This window comes from Folsomia candida, unplaced genomic scaffold (assembly GCF_002217175.1).
Source record: "Folsomia candida strain VU population unplaced genomic scaffold, ASM221717v1 Fcan01_Sc002, whole genome shotgun sequence".
In the NCBI taxonomy this organism is placed as follows: Eukaryota; Metazoa; Arthropoda; class Collembola; order Entomobryomorpha; family Isotomidae; genus Folsomia; species Folsomia candida.
This window is the reverse complement of record NW_019091194.1, coordinates 14,334,074-14,353,274: the sequence shown is the minus strand read 5'-3', so window position 1 is coordinate 14,353,274 and position 19,201 is coordinate 14,334,074. Positions and strand designations below refer to the sequence as shown.

The 19,201-nt window shown below is 35.9% G+C and overlaps 3 protein-coding genes across 10 annotated transcripts in view; 2 read left to right on the top strand and 1 right to left on the bottom strand.

The window, feature by feature from the left end:
* Window positions 1-9,668, top strand: part of LOC110844425 (serine/threonine-protein kinase D1) — a 46,680-nt gene extending 37,012 nt beyond the window's left edge. For 3 of the 4 annotated variants that reach the window (XM_022090622.2, XM_022090623.2, XM_022090626.2), the window contains 21 exons: window positions 505-628; window positions 3,296-3,363; window positions 3,469-3,536; window positions 4,558-4,773; window positions 4,865-4,927; window positions 5,015-5,027; window positions 5,101-5,129; window positions 5,486-5,608; window positions 5,696-5,735; window positions 5,818-5,917; window positions 6,060-6,148; window positions 6,906-6,935; window positions 7,006-7,038; window positions 7,131-7,162; window positions 7,668-7,724; window positions 7,817-7,870; window positions 7,933-8,004; window positions 8,098-8,204; window positions 8,398-8,444; window positions 8,521-8,644; window positions 8,762-9,668. In XM_022090622.2, the coding sequence (XP_021946314.1) occupies window positions 505-628; window positions 3,296-3,363; window positions 3,469-3,536; window positions 4,558-4,773; window positions 4,865-4,927; window positions 5,015-5,027; window positions 5,101-5,129; window positions 5,486-5,608; window positions 5,696-5,735; window positions 5,818-5,917; window positions 6,060-6,148; window positions 6,906-6,935; window positions 7,006-7,038; window positions 7,131-7,162; window positions 7,668-7,724; window positions 7,817-7,870; window positions 7,933-8,004; window positions 8,098-8,204; window positions 8,398-8,444; window positions 8,521-8,641 (1,486 nt within the window). In that variant the 3' untranslated portion in view covers window positions 8,642-8,644; window positions 8,762-9,668. Of the gene's footprint in view, window positions 1-504; window positions 629-3,295; window positions 3,364-3,468; window positions 3,537-4,557; window positions 4,774-4,864; window positions 4,928-5,014; window positions 5,028-5,100; window positions 5,130-5,485; window positions 5,609-5,695; window positions 5,736-5,817; window positions 5,918-6,059; window positions 6,149-6,905; window positions 6,936-7,005; window positions 7,039-7,130; window positions 7,163-7,667; window positions 7,725-7,816; window positions 7,871-7,932; window positions 8,005-8,097; window positions 8,205-8,397; window positions 8,445-8,520; window positions 8,645-8,758 lie in introns of all 4 variants that reach the window. The other variant, XM_022090625.2, reaches the window with a different exon arrangement.
* Window positions 9,669-9,680: 12 nt separating this feature from the next.
* On the bottom strand, window positions 9,681-15,277 carry LOC110843480. The gene is made up of 14 exons (XM_022089447.2): window positions 15,022-15,277; window positions 14,814-14,924; window positions 14,631-14,746; window positions 14,235-14,576; window positions 13,832-13,958; window positions 13,481-13,671; window positions 12,840-13,384; window positions 12,258-12,770; window positions 10,880-12,187; window positions 10,769-10,792; window positions 10,618-10,687; window positions 10,437-10,542; window positions 10,199-10,339; window positions 9,681-10,112 (listed from the first exon to the last, which is right to left on the bottom strand). Exons 1-14 carry the CDS (start codon window positions 15,049-15,051, stop codon window positions 9,972-9,974), a joined length of 3,765 nt encoding a protein of 1,254 aa, XP_021945139.1. The 5' UTR covers window positions 15,052-15,277; the 3' UTR covers window positions 9,681-9,971.
* Window positions 15,278-15,488: 211 nt separating this feature from the next.
* LOC110844422 (AP-1 complex subunit sigma-2) lies at window positions 15,489-19,153 on the top strand. 5 transcript variants are annotated; one of them, XM_035848800.1, is made up of 7 exons: window positions 15,489-15,643; window positions 15,763-15,941; window positions 16,062-16,170; window positions 16,258-16,395; window positions 18,137-18,158; window positions 18,738-18,765; window positions 18,876-19,153. In XM_035848800.1, exons 1-7 carry the CDS (start codon window positions 15,638-15,640, stop codon window positions 18,934-18,936), a joined length of 543 nt encoding a protein of 180 aa, XP_035704693.1. In that variant the 5' UTR covers window positions 15,489-15,637; the 3' UTR covers window positions 18,937-19,153. The 5 variants fall into 5 exon arrangements, with proteins under 5 accessions (XP_035704693.1, XP_035704694.1, XP_035704696.1 ...); XM_035848801.1 differs by lacking the exon at window positions 18,137-18,158; XM_035848803.1 differs by lacking the exons at window positions 18,738-18,765; window positions 18,876-19,153 and adding an exon at window positions 18,409-18,637 and having other exon boundaries at window positions 15,490-15,643.
* The last annotated feature ends 48 nt before the right edge of the window (window positions 19,154-19,201 follow it).

The window sequence follows — 19,201 nt, the reverse complement described above, 5'->3', positions numbered from 1 at the left end:
GAATTAAATGACGATGGTACTTTCCCATTAAATATTTAGGAGGGGGTTTCCGAAGTACATAGATTCGCAGAAGCAGTAACGAAACTCAGATCATCGGCTGTATTTGGATTATTATGTGGCTGGTAATAATCAGGAATTTATGCCCATTATATTATACCATTACAAACTGCAGTAACTATACACGAAAGGAAAAATCTTGAAATATTTAGTTTAGTTTTGACGTGCAAGTATTCTGACGTTCAATTTACTTGAGGTGAGGTGAAAATTTGTTTCGTCTAAGTTTACTGCGTTCTTCCAGTGTAACGAACCACCAGCTAACAGCGTGTTGTCTCAAATTCGACAGGGCCATGGTGCATTTTGAATCTGCAACAGTAATTCTATAACTAGAACTGTGACTATTATTATGTAATTGTGAAAACTGAAAAATACGTGAATTCGTGTAAAATAGGTTCCAGAAATCCGATCACATGTAATACATAGTTGACGATGAATTAATAATTGCAGCCCCACTCAGAGCAACAATATCCCTTTGATGAGAATCGTCCAGTCTGTGAAACACACCAAGAGACGTGGTTCCAAAGTTATTAAGGAAGGCTGGATGGTCCACTTTACGAACAAAGAAAACTCGGTAAGCCATTATCTTTACTTTTTTTAGAATTATGCATAATAGATAATACACATATTGTAGCATAAAAATAATTCCTAAATATAGTTATGATGGTTTCATGAATTGCAAGAATTACACTCATGTCAACACTAAAATGATTGTGCATATGATTGTTGTGGGAAAAATGAGACCCAATTTATTAGATACATATTTATCCATTACACGTTTATTTCTACAACTAACTCATGCAAAAAAAAATCGGAAGTGGCTTTTCATAGGAACTATTTACTTTAGGACAAGTAGACCGATTACTTAGCACAACGTGCTCGCCTTATTTGAAATATGTGCAGCGTGAAGTAGTCGTGCATAAATATGTATGTTTTTTGTTTGTGCACAATCTTTCGAATCATTTGCCGATTGCTCTCAATTCTCATAATGGCAAACGTGGCTAATTGAAATTAATAAGCTTACTTTGTACTAGTTTGTATTTTCCACCCTCATTTAATCAGCAGAAAGCATCATCCATCAACCAAACAACTTCAACCTAATTAAGTCTGTTGCTAAAAGCCTTATCACGTTGGGCACACACGCCAATGAGCTTCCTTATTCTACCTGAGTGCATTATTCTTATTAATGACTGTAGGGCACGAAGCAGAGATTAAAATTTGTACAGATCGATGCATACTACAATCATACCATTAACTATTTCTGTTTGCAGAGATCATCGGTTGTCGGTCGGTCAGTTGTTATTCCAAGCAAAATTAGAGACAACTGATGCAGGAATACACATGCACATTGTACATGCCTACATATAGATACATGCAAGAATGACTTAACGTATTTCCGACTATTTCATACGAGTGAATGAATAATTTAATGACACTTTATGGGTAGATACACAAGTCGTCATTATGGGCACATCTCAAACTAATTTTAATCATGGGGAAAGAGGTAGCCCGATAATCCTGTTCTTTGCTGATGTGATGATGGGGAACATTAATTGTCAGAGGACTATTATCCTCTACGACTGCCGTTATCGGTCTGCTGGAATTTGGCGAAGGGCAATATATTTATTATAGTCTCTCGCATCCCTGCATATTTCATTAATCACTCATCCACATGAAGAACGACATCATTGGAGTCAGGATTACTCAGTCAGTCTAGTCCTAATTCCCACAAGAGTCTAAGGGCTCGGGGTTTCATTAAGCCACAACAAATGTGCACTGTTTGTCAAATAAGGCGTCTTACAAAGAAAAACTCTGATGCGAAAGAATGGAATTGGAAATGCGAAATGTGTTAAAGAGCATGAGCAAAGACACCATGAGAGTAATTCTACAGGAGGCATGACAAGAGGAAAGTAATATATTATGCAATGCAATGAAAATGAAGAGAAAAAAGTTCCTTTTATATTTTCAATAAAGAAAAAAAGAAGATTGACTCCAGTTGTTGGACAGACGGAGGGCATGAAATCATCCTCATCTGAAGCCCACCACCGCATATATTTAGTTTATGGAAAAATATATAAAATTTGTATATTAAGTCCGGAGGGAATAGAAAAAAAAGAAGAAGCCTGTAGTAAGTAGACAATGGTTAAATACTTGTGGTTTTCGCTCGAAATGAAAGAATGGCGAGGAAAGCAACATAAAACGGAGTGCCTCGCTTTTCACCATCACATAAATTTGACAAATAGAAACTGCGTTGTGTAACAAATCCAACGTTTCCTGTAATGGAAAGAGAAGGAAGCAGAATTTCAATGTATATTTAGTATGTGCGTACGATAATATTTTTCTGTGGTGTATTGTGAATGCCTGCAAACCATAATGTGTATGTATTGCAGAGGTTGGGTTGAAATAGGTCGTGCCTAATAAAAATGCCTTTGACTTTATTGAAGTAGCATCAGAAAAGTTATGGAAATTGTAAATAGCTACGATGCTATCTATTAATATCATCTCTACTTTTTTCGGAAAATTGGTAAAGTTGCTACTGTTTACTGTACACTAGCTGTATCGTAAACATAAGTATTTATATATTCAAGGTCCAGTGAAATGTCTGGTCGTATTTATATGTAGGGAAACTTTCCTTTATTCACAGGAGTTAAAAAGGTTTTAGCAGTTTAAATAAAAGAAGGGTACACAAAATAGTGAGGATTTATGTAATGTAAATCATGAGGGGATTGTGCGTTTGGTTCCATTTTGCAAAGCTGCATGTAAATACGTACATAGACGTCAAGAGTGCGACCAATTCTCTGGATACCAGTTAAGAGCTTAAGGAAAGCATGGACGTGACCTTTTTCCGACTTTATGAACTGGGATGGAGACCCAGACCTTGAGTGGATCTTTTGTCATGTATTTGTTATGAACGGATATTCAGAGCTCGTGCAATACCTATGAGGGAGCAATTCTGCCAAAAGTGAAAGTGCAGCCAGAGCGTGTTTGGATGGAGTGTCCCTTGCAATAAATTTTGCTCGCCCTGACATCCTCATAAAAATACGGCTTGATTTATTCCTCCATAAGAAATTTAGCAATATCCAACAAATCTGCTCCTTCAAGCATGCACACACACAGAGTGGTTTTGTTCGTTTAGTTGGATGGATGATGATCAGCCAATGCATATATAATATTATTTTTTGTGCGGAATATATTTTTCTTTGTACGTTGGTCTAACATGTGGATTTTTATGAATTTATAGAAAAAACGACATTACTGGAGACTGGATGCAGCTGGAGCCCTAACACTTTTCCAGAGTGAAAGCACAAGGTTAGCTTGGGTTTGGTGATTTCGCATGATAAATAATGCTATTAAAATATTACACCAAAAATATTAACGAGTGATGGCCTAATGTATAATTTCGTTAAATTTCAGCAAATATTTTAGAGAAATCCCGTTAGCAGAAATAATATCAATCGAACCAGCCAAAGCACCTCAAGGAGGTGAGTACGTTTTAGGTTGAAATGACTTTTTTCCGCTTTTGCTTCATCTCCCTGCATCCATTTTTTGGTAATCAGATCCAAGTGGCGCATATCTTTGTCCCCAAAGGAAGGATTAAAACAAAATGCTTTGCTGTAGAACATCCCAATTTTCTCCAATCTCAGCCAGCCTAAAATAAATACGTATCCATAAAGTGTACAGTAACATAGAAGGGAGCAATGTAGTAAAAACTGTAGTGAGTGAGTATATAAGAAGATATTTGCAAAATGGATGAGTGCACGGTCCACAAGTTTGCGTTGTTGCTTAAGGCACAATTGTAACTGTAATCCGAGAGAAAGCTATGTAGCAACTTGGCCTCGTCTTGCATTGCTTTCTCTCCAGTCGTTAGGTTTTGTTTATGCCGTCAGTTAATCCAATTTCATGTAAATGTAATAAGATATACGCCTCAAAGCCCTTTGCGAGTGTGTATGCATACAGTGTTTGAAGGATTCTTGAGTATTGTTCTTGCTTTGTCGTCCATGTAATTATAAAACAAGCCAAAGACTTCATTAATCAATGGGATTATACCCATCCAAGATTCCTCAATAAAATACGCAATGTAAGTTAGGGAATATATCTGTTACGTGTTATGTTTATTATTACCTTTTGCTAACACAATGGTTTCAAAAGGACCCAGCATTTTTCACAGTACAGCTATTTATCCGCAAATAGAATTTATATATTTAATTAATTCAATCAACACAACCTAAGTTTGAACCACTCCTGGCTAAATTTAGGGGGAAAGTTGTTGTGCCTTTCAGTGATTGGTCTCCACTTTCTCTGCATTACTTTACCCATCAAACCAACTTCTCTTATTGTCCTTCCTCTGGTATTGCGTTTCCTATAATCTCACAAATTTATTATCGTTTGCAATGGACAAAACTTTGCTCGTGCTTATCTCTCATTCAAGTCTAAATGCATAGAACGCTGCCAAACTGTTTGTGTTGGATGGACCATGATTTCATTTTGTTTCTTTCGTTCTAGATAACATGCATTGCTTCGAGATAAGGACTGCAAATGTGGACTACTACATCGGGACACCTGATGGAGAAGATCCACTCTATGGGGCAAAAGATCTCACAAAAGCGACTCCTCCCCCAGAGACTGGTATTGGCACACATTTGGCAAAGTCATGGGAAACCGCAATTCGGGCAGCTCTCATGCCCATCACTCCGCAAGCCAGCATTGCTGCCTCCAACCGTACGAATTTTACGCAAAGTCCATAAATAAAAATGTCACGCTTATCCGGTTTGCCTTTCTCCATCCATCTTTTTGTGTGTGCTCGATACAGGAAAGGACGACGAGAGAGAAGATCGTATCACAGAGATAAGCCAAATTTATCAAATTTTTCCTGGTGAGATGCTTTGAATAATTAAGTTAAAAATTGTCCCATCAAATCAGCCTTAAACTGTAAGCTAAATTATTCTTTACTATTTTTCAGATGAGGTTCTTGGGTAGGTTGAACAACTTGCTTGTCAATTGCTGTATAAGTTGTGCCGTTCTTTCATTTTTTGTTCTTCTATTTAGGTCAGGACAGTTTGGAACTGTTTATGGAGGTAATTTTTATGAATTTTTATGCCGCCGTACTCGGAGCGGATCCTGCGTATTATTAGTACATGTACATAACATGACAAATAAGTTGAAGAAACTTTGTCTCTCTTTCTCGGAAAGGAAGTAAATGAAATTTAAGATTACTACTATTATCGGGGACAAGATTCTTGTTTAACTTTGTTGGCAAAAGAACAGCTCATACATGAAAGACAATAAAGCTTTTTGTGGTGCAATTCTTTACTGACTTTCTCTAAGAGTCTGGCAAAATTGTTGAGAGGATCAAAGTTGATCAGAAGCAGCTTTAAAGTTTGGAAAGAGTGCTTTCTTTATTTTTGTATCTTTTTGGTTTGTACGTGTTTAGGTGTACATCGAAAGACCAACCGACCAGTAGCGATTAAAGTAATTGACAAGTTAAGATTCCCAAGAAAACAGGAAGATCAACTTAAAAACGAAGTTGCAATCTTACAAAATATATCACATCGAGGTAAATACACATGAATAAGTATGCTACATATACACATGTACGTACCTCTTATGCATGGAAAATGAAATAATTGTGAGCATATTTTAGGTGTTGTAAATTTGGAAAGAATGTTCGAAAGTCCAGAGCGGTAAGTTTAATAGTTCATTTACTTTATTAAGTAGTCAATCTTTAACACTCTTTAAATGTTAACTTTTAATATGAATTTTCAGAATATTTGTGGTAATGGAGAAGCTGAGAGGAGATATGCTCGAAATGATTCTGTCGCGTGAGAGGCTCACTGAACGAATTTCCAAGTACTTGAGTTATCAAGTAGGTGTCAAACTAAAAATGATTTCTTACCCGTACACGTTCATGAATTTTTAATGAATTTAATTGACTGATGAACCAATTTCATTCTAGTAATTACATATATGCTTAATATAAAACTTGGTCGTTTTGCTGTTTTTTTTAGATCCTGGTTGCTCTTAAACATTTGCATAGTAAGAACATTGTCCATTGTGATCTAAAACCCGAAAACGTCCTCCTTTCTTCAGATTCAGAGTACTAGTTTCTGTTATTCTTAAATCTGATACAAGTTATTCGTATACGCAAATCTCCTCTAAATTCTCAAATAATGTTATTCAGCAAGATGAAATATTTCGTACCCAAAAGAACGCATTAAATCTGCGCTTAACGTGGCATTGTATCACGTGTTTTTTGTTTGAATTGTTGTGTCTCAGCTTTCCCTTCCTCCATGTATTCAAATGGCGATTTTGAAAAATGTTCACCGCCTTTCGTTTTTAACAATATGAAGATATTAATGCACCTAAAAATCGGTAATTTTTAGGCTTACATAGTTAGGAGATAAAAATTTTGATTTTTTTCTTCAATGAGGAAATATTTAAATTTTATTGATTATTTTTCATCTATTTTATATTTATCTTCTTGTTGAAGGAAAAAATCAAAATTTTTATCTCCTAACTATGTAAGCCTAAAAATTACCGATTTTTAGGTGCATTAATATCTTCATATTGTTAAAAACGAAAGGCGGTGAACATTTTTCAAAATCGCCATTTGAATACATGGAGGAAGGGAAAGTTGAGACACAACAATTCAAACAAAAAACCCCGCATCAGCCAGCATGCTATTCCGCCTTAAGGCATTTTACATGACATCAAAACAAATTTCCCTGCAAACTTGATGTTGCGTATTTTTATATAGGACGAGATTTGTGTATAAAAATAAACTGTATGACTTTCGACATTTTTACAAGACAACTTAATTAATTAACTAACTTGAAAAATAATACTTTCCCAAGCTTTCCCCAAGCCAAGCTGTGTGATTTTGGGTAAATGAGTATATATTCAATATTTTAGTTGTTTTGCTATATTATCACTAAAAAAATGTTTCTCATACAGGTTCGCTAGAATTATAGGAGAAAAGTCATTCAGGTAGGACTGATATCTATGTACAAAATCTTTTTCTCCTAAGAATCGTAAACGGACAAGGTAGACGAATCTAACACAATTTTTATTGGTTGCAGACGATCAGTCGTTGGAACTCCAGCATATTTAGGTAATTGCAAGTTTAATGAAAAGTTTTAGTTTTAGTTTTATCTAAAAATCTCCTAATAAAGCAATGCTTATTGGGTTAGACGAATTTTAATTACTACTCGAGATGAGTAGGATGATCTGGTTTTCCAAAGCCAGTCTTCGTATGCATAGAGGATTTAATTTACATATAAAATTCGTAATTAGTTGGTTCAACTTTGTGGGTTCAGGCTGACAACAGATCACTCATTTATCATCGTCCATTCAACCTTGGTTAATTGTCAATGTTCGAATTAAATTACGAGTTTATTATATCATCTTGAGTTCCAACAATATGGCTACAACGCTGCAATGTTGAGATAACCCAGTTTAGTGTTTGATGAGTCAAAATCAAGTTAGTCGTATAAATCTGCTATGCAATTCTGCTGTGATTACACATTACATCGCACACGGCAGAAGGGACTATGAATTTTATTCACATAAATTACGATAATCTTCTAATACGTACATTACATCTCTGTCACTTTCAGCTCCAGAAGTATTAAGAAATAAGGGCTATAATCGGTCTTTGGACATGTGGAGCGTGGGTTAGTATTTGATTTTATCTAAATATCTGTACATGCGTATGTATGCAGATAATATAATGCGTTCATAACTACATAATCTAACTATGATATAGGAGTCATAATCTATGTGAGTTTGAGTGGCACGTTTCCATTCAACGAAGATGAAGGTAATTTGAGTAATAAAAGTTACTTTATGAAGCTGTGTTTTAAATGTGAAATGTGTGTTAAGATATAAACGATCAAATTCAAAACGCTGCCTTCATGTACCCACCCAACCCCTGGAAAACCATTTCCCCGGAAGGTAAGTGCATATATATACACACCTCTTGTAAGTAATCTCGTAAAGGCCTTTGTGACTAATAATTGAGCATTCTTTTGTGTTTGTCAATTGCAGCAATCGACTTAATAAATAACCTACTCCAAGTGAAGCAGAGGAAGCGATATACAGTGGACAAGTCACTGAATCATTATTGGCTGCAAGACTACCAAACCTGGTGTGACGTAAGCGAATCAGATTTTATTTTTCTGTTGATTTTCTACATTAACTGGGTCCTTAACATTATGGAATTCAAACTTTAACATGATACTCGTTTGCAATCCATTGCATCAGTAACTCCAGTCATAAAATTCAGCATCGTCCTCAGGATTATATTCATGGTTATCAATATTGACACGAGATTTCTTTTATTTTTAGCTCAAGGAGTTGGAGAGACAAGTTGGATGCAGATACCTAACTCACGAGTAAGAAATGCGTACCACAACAGAGGAGCTGCCTTGTGATGATCATTAAATAAATGCGCATTGATTATTGTTCCAGGTCTGATGATGCCCGATGGCAAAATTATCGCAAAGAGCATGGGAGTAATAATGGGTCCACGAACGGACTTCCTTCAGCTTCTGACTCTTTGTCCACTAACCTTTCCAAGTTGCGTCTTTAGCAGGTAATATTGCTTCTTGTTGAAGATTTCTTTACTGGATGGCGTCAGATCACAACCACGCCACCTTACTTTATTTATACCCCACACCCCTTATAATCTGACCTTTCTTTATTCTAGCAGTACGAGAGATTATTTTAGTTTTATTAAATCACGGCCAACCGAGTCCTCCTTACCAAACACTTACAGCTGGAAGGAAAATTCGATTCCCGATATTCCTGAGGAGGTAGAAAACAATTCGCCGTGGAGCAACTCCTCTTTAGTATCGTCTCAAGGAGATTTGCGTATAAGACTTGTTTGTCGCGATGATTCGTCCACCTTTTTATAGGAAATATACATATGGATTTATAAACTTGAGATTTTTATGCATATTTCTAATATTGCATTGATTTTAGTGGTGGCTATTGGCCGTGAGTGATTCAGATTATACAAATATATACACAACAAATTTCTCTATTGTTTGTACACTGTAGTTTTATATGAAAGAATACAACAGTGTCAGTAATTACATACATCGTTCAACAAGATTGAGAAACACTGCTTCGGGTCATTTTCGAATTTTTAACACCGCCAAGGTACCAATATTTACCTTGCAGCAACACAAATTCAGTTCTCAAAAATTTGATATTTTAGTACCATGAAATCTCATTGAACGTGTGGGACCATTTTTCAAGCTTGAATGTTCCTTTTTATAGTGTTCCCTACACTTTTTTATACATTCTATCTCACGTCCTCCTGTAACCTTTTACGGCAGTATCGCAATTCCTTATAACATTGCTAATTATCTCGAACAAGGTGTATATTCGCATAAAAATGGTTTTAAAAATAGTTACAATAAGTCAAATCGTTAGTTTATTAGAAAACGGCAGATAAATATCTAGGATAATGCAACATTGGATAATATTTTGTACTACTTCAAGATTGATTATTTTATAACGAATGTAAAAATTTTAATGTTTCTGAATATTAATACTATTGTCATTCCATGAAAATAAAATAAAATTTGTGACATTGTAACTTTTGAACGAAAGAAAAGTGCCTGTGCAGTTTTTCAGCGAAAGTGATTATTATTATCTATTAGTGATTAGAATTAGTCAGAAACGATTACATTTTCTTCATCTCAGCGCACACGCAAAAATATACATAGTTAAATCTATTAACGACAGTGTCAGTCGTAATATGAAAAGTTTGAATAAATAAAATAAAACATAAAATATTACAAAACTTATGAAAATAAAATGTGTCATATTCAATGTCAATATCAACTTCACGAGCCTTCATAAAAATTGTAGAAAATTCTAACTAATTTAATCTCTTACGATTTTAACAAATATCAACTATCCTTGTAGGGACCTTCGTAGCAGGGGCCTGCCAACATTTCTTTCTCTGCTGTCTGACGGCTAATCTCATTTACTAATGCATATATTCGAATAAAGGCTTCCGGTCGGGTTACATAATTTACATAGTCGGCACACTGGAAAATTAAAGATTCATTCAGTTACAATACATTGACATTATTTTCACTAATGCAATAAAGACAAGTGCAGAATAATTATGTACCTTTAGAGTTGATGCCGAGTATGGTAACAAAAGATCGTACAACCAAGTGTTCAATGTATTCCCATGCTCCTCATGAAACGGAGTGATGACGTTTAAACTTTTTAACGTGCGAATATCTTGATGACTTTTATTGCAGTATAACTAGAGTAATAAATAAAATGACACTATTTATAATAACAGAATCAACTTTCATGCATGTCTGAAACGGGAAGAGAGGACAACTGAATAATGTCTATACCTGGTTCCGTAAGCTTTCCTCCTTGCCTTCAACAATGTCCATAATTTGTGGTCTAATTATTTCAAAATGTTGCTTGAATTGGTCAGATGTCATGTCCTCTATATTCCTGCAATCAACCAACGCAGAAATCACTTATTGTTAGTTGCAGGGTTAAAGATTATTTAATTGCTTCAAATCTTACTTTGTGTGCTTTTTGTATGTTCTACTTTTTTCTGCATAATCTTGTACTACTGCTGGCATGCATTGTGAAGCTAGAGTCGTACATGAAATTGACCAGAAATATCAGAATTATGAGTAATAATTAAATTTAAAAAGTTATTCCATTAAATTACCTTGAGTGAGATCATACTCGTCTCCTGAAAAAAGTTGTTCATGTACATTTTGTATGCGAGAATGTATTACGTAAATATTCATCAAGACAAAATATAAACAGAAATTTCTACCTCTGGGTTGATATTCGGTTTGTGGTTCCTGAGCTCGTGACATGAATTCTCTCCAGTATGGTCCAACTCCTTTCGGATAATGATCATCTGAATCATCATCATCGGAATCGTCAACATCAAAGTTTGTCATTGGGCTAGCCCGAATCCCAGTACTGGGGCCCGGTATCGGACTACCGGCTCGATTCATTTCTAAACTGTGGTGATGGTCATTATTCTTATGATGTTTGGGTCGTGTGGACTTTGATTTCTTCAGCCATTGTTCAGGATTCAGGGAGCAAATGTCTGGACTAGCAGGCCGTTTTGCCGGTGGAGGGGGCATTAGATCGCTATCATCCTTTTGTTTTCTGCTGCTTTGTTCATTGTGTTTTTTCTTTTCCCTTTTATCTAATCCAAACCGCTTGTAAATATTGTCTCGTTTACCATTGTTGGACATGACTTTATTCAAAAAACCGAATCCTGCACGAAGCGTTCCCGGATGATTCATCAACTGAAATGTTGACAAGTTTTCCACTCGCTGGTGGTTACACTCGTCATTATCACGGTGGTTGTCTGATTCTGATGATACTTGGATTTCTACCATCACAGGGTTATCGCTCAATGCATTCACAACATTATCACTTCCTTGGGGACCCCCAGTTCTTGATATAACATGAGCTTTGTTTCGAGAACGAGCAACAAAGTCGAACGAATATTCATAACCATCATCATCGCCTATCATGGCTTCGTCATTATTAACTGAGTTATGTTCTACTTCAGGCGGATTACTTGGGTGATCCACGGAATTAATGGACTGACATTCGATTTTAACTGATGCTGGTCTATCAAAGCTAAAGAGCTCTTCGTCGTCCTCATCTTCATATTGATCTACAGAACGTTTTGGGGAATCTAAAGTTACAACAGGGATAGCAAAATACTGTCCAGCAAATAGGACATCATCATCATCTTCACCGCTGGAGGCTTCTTCTCGTACATGATCGCTATCATTGTCCGATTGGCTAGTACGTTCGGTTTTAACAGCGATTGCAGATGTCTTTTCTGGAACGTTTGAGCTGGGCGCCGTTTCAGAAACTTCAGCTATTTGGTCACGGGGATGATTTCTTTCTCCAATGTCTAAAATTGAAGGGACTGTAAAAGTAGTTTGAGTCTGAGCGTCTCCAGTTTGCTTGCTGGGTGACACACTAGTTCTTTCTCTTGGAAATTTATTATAAATTCTTTGGTGAGCAGAATTGAAAGCGCTGGTTGTTGAAGATCCAGGAACCAATTTCTTTCTTCTCTTCCGACGAATTGGAGTTTTTCTGTATGCTGACTCTGAAGTAATTATATAATTGTTTAGTAATTATACATTAATATTTATTGCCAAACTAATTTTTACTCATACCTGAAGTAATATCGTCAGAGTCACTGGCATGGTAGTGTAGAATTTTTGTTATAATTTGTGACGAGGATTTATAAGAATTCAAATTTTGAGAATGGTCACTAATTGAAAAATTCTTAGAAAGTTGTCTATGCACAGTGGTATGAATGGAATGAACACAGTGGTCAGCAATATCAGGACTAAGGCTACGTCGCACTTTTTCCGATTGTTGGACTGTGATAATCATGCTTGGCTCAGCAGGCTCGAGAGGTGGAACTGTACCAGGGCTTTCTGGTGGCGTCATAGCAGAATTGCTTTGATCATCATCAGACGAAGGAACCATTTTGACTAATACGGGCATTTCTGGCTCAGATCCCGAGTAGGAATCTTCATCATCATCTTCATCATCAACTTCGTCGGGATCATCATGTCTTATGTCAACATCCTCTTCAGGAGATTCTGGAAATGGGCTAGGGGTTAACCTGTCATTTAATGGTGAACTGCCTCGTCTTTTTCTTGTATGCCTTTTTTGCTTCACTTTAAAGGTAGGAAAAATAAATAAAATATCAAAATGCTAGTAAACCTTTAAATAAAATAATATAATACCATCCTTCCTCTTTCTTTTGTCGGCTGATCCTTGGGATGACCGTGCGTCTGAATTATTAGGCATTTCAGTATCTTCACCAACAATCTCAATAGCAGAATTGGCATTATTTCTAAAACGATTCCGATCCATGGTGGGCGACCCAGTTGATCTGGCTCTTTTCTTTCTCTCAGTAACATTGATTGCGGGTACACTCATTGCTCCGACTGCTTCTTCAAATGACATTTGTCCAGTTGAAGTAGATTTCATAGGTTTCATTGGTTCAACAATTGCGACGTTTCGTTTCCTCTTGGCCCTTCCTCTTTTATTTGTATCATCTATATCAGGTAAACCTGACGTTAACGTGTTCTTCGCAGGACTTTTGCTTTTGTCGCTTCCAAATTTCCTTCGGTTTCCAGCAGATCTTTTAGGTTTTCTACTTGTGTGGTGATGAACACTTGCCTCTGTCTCTTCAATATCGGGAAGTTCTTCGTCAAAGTCTTCATCATCATCTTCAATCCAATTTCGAAATAGGCTGGAAGAACTGAATACTTCGTCGACAGAATCACTAATATGAGAAAATAAGTTTTTCATTGAAGGGGAAGTTAAAAACTATAGTTCTATGTGACATGGTGGAAGCAAAGCTTTATCATCTTTGTCTCACCTTAAAATATCGCCTCCGACGGGTGTTCCGTCAATATCTACATCTATACTATCAAGTATATCCAACTCGGTTGGGAGCTCAATGGGGGAACATTGTTGAGGTGCAACGGTGGTATTGCTCATCGTGCCTCCCAATTTCACTGCCGGGGAGGTCGCTGCGAGCGGCCATGACAAAGATGACCCAGGAGGAGGCTGAGTTACAAAACAGAGAATATCATAGGTAAAGAAGTTTTGAAAATAATTGGAGGGACTTGGCATTGGTTCAGGTTCAATTGTAATAACTTGTGCATTTCACGCGACGCTAATGATCAACACGTACACAAGAGGATCACAATTAAGTTATATGTATTACCAAGTCCATCAAAGACTCTTCTGAGCTACTGTAATCTCGAACATGGCGAATGTGGGAGCTGTTGGTGGATCGTCTTTTGTTCTTGGTGGACTTGTTCCTCTTTCGATTCACTGTCTTGATTTTATGCCTGATAAGAAAATCAAATTTATTATTATGCAGCAAATAAGGTTTTTCAATGGATTACAACCAACAAAACGTGGTAATATATGTACGAGCAAGGAAGTTTATTGGATCTTGACGAAAAATTAAAATATTTATATAATATGATAAAAAACAGGAAGTCTATTATTGGTTTGAAGGGTACTTTAGAGGATATATTTTTGAGATATTTATTCTTCCCGAGGTTTCGTATATGTTAACTGCAAACCTCATCAGGCAATAAAAAAACAGGAAATTAAATTACGGTTTTTCATATGTTGCCATCCCTGGTTGATTAGTGACGCTAAAGAGCGTTGTTGACCCAGAGCTGGAAGGTGATGTTTGAAAATAGTTCCGAACATCGTCATTCTTGACCCCTAACTCTTTCCGAATTTTTTTCCCATCCTCCACTTGTGAACCAGATTTTTTAGTGACACATCCTCGAATGTAACATTTTGTAGGCGTGAAATTTTTATGCCTCCCACCAAAGTCTGCTATCCCTGAGTTCTCGTCTATTTCACCATCTTCGTCATCTGTCCATACATTGTGTTTGACATCCAAGACGGCAACAAATGGACACTTGTCCTTGTTTAAATGAATGGAATACCTACAAAACGTTTTATATTTAAAATACGTTTTATTTTGACAAGTGAAAACCTACCCAAATGCAATTTCTTGGCCAAACGAAATATGATGAGATTTTGATATCTTATCCGTCCCAGATTCGTTGTATTTTCCAACAAGTTCTACTGCTGGCTTTAGCATAGCTTTGACTTCCTGCAATTATACATACATCAATAAATCTTTTCAGGAACGCAAATCGACGACAAAAATATTGCCAAACCTTCCAATGTCGCCTTTCCACCCATTTTGATGTCAGTATTTCCTGACCAACGTTATCGACCAATTTCGATGGAAGAAATGACAATTCCACTGGCACAACGTATCGTCCAGCCTAAATAAAAAATATCACTCAACATTACTAAAAGATATGTTCACGTTCACTTCACATTTTGCATAATGGTCCTGTTCCTGTAAATATTTGTATTTACCTTGATGTACTCTAGGTACTTTCCTGGCATTGTTTAAAGCAATGGATTTCCGGAGAAAGTTCCACCAACCAAACTGTCCACTTACACACTAAATCACTTTATATAATTTGTAAGGCTTGTACAAATCACATTTTGTTATGCGTTATTGTCATTGCATTCTTCTGGTCAACGTGACCAAGAGTTTACGTTGCTGGTCGGACTCCCTCCCTTTTTACACTGAGGCCAGGTCAATGGTTCTTCAGCTCTCTCCACCAATCCAAGGCACCACTAATACTACCACTGATAATACCCTCTGAGGACCGTCCAGTCGTTGTAATACGAACGGAACGAGGTCACTAGACATCCCAAATCCTGAGATTTTATTTAATTGCAAATTAGGAGAACTATTATTTCTACAATGGATCAAAAACTGAGAAATGGATGCACCAAAGGAAGCAGCAACTCGTCTCAAAACGTTGAGAGTGAAGAGTATACGTGGCAAATTCGAGAGAAGGGCTGCTACGAATTACAAAAATAAAATAAAATTTTGACATTCTCGTAAACATTGGATTTAATTGAAAAACACATTAAGTTATAACCCACTTTATGGTGCAATCCTACTAATATCAATATCAAGATGGTGGTCAGTAATAATTATTTCACACAATATTTTCTATACGATATTTCATTTCACGTGTTATGTTATTATGTGTCGAAATTCGACAGTCGAATGTCTGTCTAATTGTTTGTTTTATTTTGCAGATGCATTTTATGCTCTTATTTAGTCGACAAGGGAAGTTGCGATTGCAAAAATGGTACGTCGCACAACCTGATAAAGTTCGAAAGAAGACGACGAGAGAGTTGGTCACTACCATTTTGTCCAGAAAACCTAAGATGTGCTCTTTCTTAGAGTGGCGTGATTTGAAAGTGGTTTATAAAAGGTAAATTAATTAAGAAACACTATCATCTCTTAAAACCAGGTGTGCGTTTTGATCGAATTGTCATACTGAAGTTAGGATAATAATTATATGATAGTAATTGTTTATGTGCTATTGTTTCAGATATGCCAGCTTATACTTTTGTTGTGCAATCGAACAGCAAGACAATGAACTCCTTACGCTCGAGATAATTCATCGATATGTGGAACTTTTAGACAAATATTTCGGGAGTGTTAGTAATAATAATTATACAGCCATTATAGTACGTCTAGATATTCTATTATGCGAGCTATAATTCCGATAATTTGACTTGTTTTAGGTCTGTGAACTGGACATAATCTTTAACTTTGAGAAGGCGTACTTCATATTGGACGAGTTTCTCTTGGGTGGCGAAGTGCAAGAGACATCCAAGAAAAATGTGCTAAAAGCTATCGCTGCGCAGGACCTCCTACAAGAGGTAACTGATGGAGCTGATTCAGTTGAACTGTGATGATGTATTGTGATTTAGATGCATTCAAAAAACGATTAATAATTGATATGATATTAATCGAAGTTAATTGACTACGTTCTCTCATAACCTAATTAAATACGAGTAAAAAAATGCTTGAATCTTCTTTGCAATATTTGTGACCAATCAGGAATGATAGAATGATGATATTCATGCAGTATGCTGATGCAAAATGCATGTTCATACGACTGTATGTATAGCTTTGTTTGCAACGTTACTTAATTTTTAATAAGTGTTGGCATTTTTGAAAGTTTGGCCTTGTACTCCTGCGATTGATTGAATATTGTTACAATTTCACAATATTGTACATGTTATCCTTTCTCTGGTTCGTCATCCTAACTGTTGCTGATACAAACCAGACCAAGAGTACTACAAAGCTCTTTTCCATATTTAGCGTGAGGCAGAGTGAGATTCGGGTTCTGGTGGGTATCCGCGATTATCGCGCGTCAGTGCCGTATCCGTCTCACTTTGCCGCGCTCACACAATCATGCGTCTTATTTAGTTAAGTATACTGGGTTATCTAAATGTTGTCTTATTAAAATATAAAAAACTTAAATGTTGGTATATCATTAGCCCTCGTTTGTTACGGCACTTGCCGTATAAGTCACTCCCACAGAAACTTTGACCCCAAAAATCTCATGGTCCCAGGCATTTCTCGTCGGGCAACAAAAGCTGAAAATGTAGGAGAAAATAAGGAGAAAATTCTGGCATCAGGTTGTCAGACGGAAAATGGCTGGGACCATGACTTTTTTAAGGATTTATGTGTATGCAAAAAAACCGCCAATTTTCGAATTTTGAAACTCTTGATGCATCAAAATGTTCGTATTCCAGGGGGAAGTCAAATTGCAAATGCAACTTGGGGTCTTATTCTTTTTGTGCCGAGTGTACATTGACTTTCTCATTTTTCACGATTTCCTTTAACAATTTTTGAAGGGGGGGTGGTTGCATATAATTCGGAAAGACCTATGGTATATTGATGTTTCTACCCGAAAATAAATTTTGGATTTTTTCTGGGAAATTCGGTGAAATCGACGCGAAAAGAGCTTGTACTTTTGGCTCATTTTGTACCTGCTCATGATTATCATGATTATAAAGGACAAAATATGCGAGGTATGCATTCTTCCTTATGTGGATATAAAATTCAAGTTGAGATGATTTCAATTAAATATTAGTACATTTAAATTCGCTGGTATATTATTGTAGACACTACTAGTAAGTAGCTTATGTAGAAGTATTTTTAATATACATTGAATTATTTGATAAATTGATAGAATCTAATAGAGTTGAGAATTGTGGTAAAATATTTTTTATGTACAATCAAATCAAGTACATTATAGTATGTATTAGCTTTTGTAGTACCCATTTGCCATACATATACATAAGGATATATATTAGTTCAGAATAAATAATCAGTTGGAATGTGATTCGGTTTTTCACAAAGCATGAGAGATTCCAACAATTGGCACCTGAAACAATATGTATAACCTTTTCCATGAAAGATAGCCTTGCATGACATGCTGTTCTAGCATGGCCTATTTATCGTGTATGATGTGAATGTATTCATTTGTAATGTCGTATTTAATGTAGTATTTAATGTTTTATTTACTCACCACTACTAACACTACTATTTGTTGTTCTCACTGTGTGTCTTCTATTTATTCCTTCGGGGTTATGTTGTTGGCCGCTACAGGATCCTGAATGGATTGGATTAGGTAACTAATTTTAATTGGTGGCTCTGGGCAGTTATTCAGTGTCAAATTCAAATACTACGCTACTCATAATGGCATCTCTATTCATTGCTTTTACTTGTTAGCAATCTTGTCAAAGAATAAATGTTTTAATGGAGCATGCACTTCACATACAAGCAAATATTTTTGGTCACGGAATTTATCCACATTCGTCTTCAAAGTTAAACTATAATATGAAATGTTACTTGTTATTGTTGCATTGCCTCTCTGGAAGGATGAATTTATGGACTCTATCTTAAAAGAACATGGGCTTATCTAATCCCTTTATGATGACGACTGGCGTCTAAAATATTAGTACTCTGCGCCATTACAGTAATATGTATGAATTTCATTCTCTGCTCAACCTTTGAGCATGCAAATGGTTTTCATAATTCAGTTGTACATTGCGTCAAATCAATTTTTGGTGTTATAAAATAAAGTTGTTTAAAATGTGCTATAAAAAATTTGATACTATATAATATTAGTGTGCTACTGTATAAAACTTGAATAATGGTGTGACACTCATTAACAATTAATTCTGATATTAATCCATCGTCAATCCAGTACAAAGCCAAACTTCAAAATTTATCCGGTACTTCATTTTTCTTCAATAATATGATCTTTCTATAAAATAGCCCCCAAAACATAATAATTCCTTTGTTTGCAATATTTTAAATTGTCTTTATTCTTGTCTAATTTTAGGAGGAGACGCCACAAGGCTTCTTTGAGGACCATGGACTTGGATAATGAATGTTTGATATAATAATTCAGGAATTCACCCTTCTTTCGATGACACCAACCAATTACCTAAAATATGATACATTCCATTATCTACTCCATCTAATTTAGTATGACACTGATTCTTTCCTTCCATGTTCATGAAGCAGCACAAGTATTACGTATCACACCACATATTTTGTAGTTTGAAGTTTATCATTAAAGTTTAATAATAAAGAATAAGACTTTAACATTCATTAAAACCAGATAGAATAGTATAGTTCTGCTGTGATTAAAACTTGGAAAAGGTG

Excerpts from the sequence above, each read along its gene's own strand:
- LOC110844422 (XM_035848800.1), top strand. Across the intron at positions 16,171-16,257 it reads TAGACAAATATTTCGGGAGT|GTCTGTGAACTGGACATAAT; the intron begins GTTAGTAATAAT and ends GACTTGTTTTAG. Across the intron at positions 18,159-18,737 it reads TCCTGAATGGATTGGATTAG|TACAAAGCCAAACTTCAAAA; the intron begins GTAACTAATTTT and ends TCGTCAATCCAG.
- LOC110843480 (XM_022089447.2), bottom strand. The coding sequence starts at position 15,051 with ATGCCAGGAAAGTACCTAGAGTACATCAAG. Across the intron at positions 10,543-10,617 it reads ACATACAAAAAGCACACAAA|GAATATAGAGGACATGACAT; the intron begins GTAAGATTTGAA and ends GGTTGATTGCAG. Across the intron at positions 10,113-10,198 it reads ACTCGGCATCAACTCTAAAG|TGTGCCGACTATGTAAATTA; the intron begins GTACATAATTAT and ends TTAATTTTCCAG.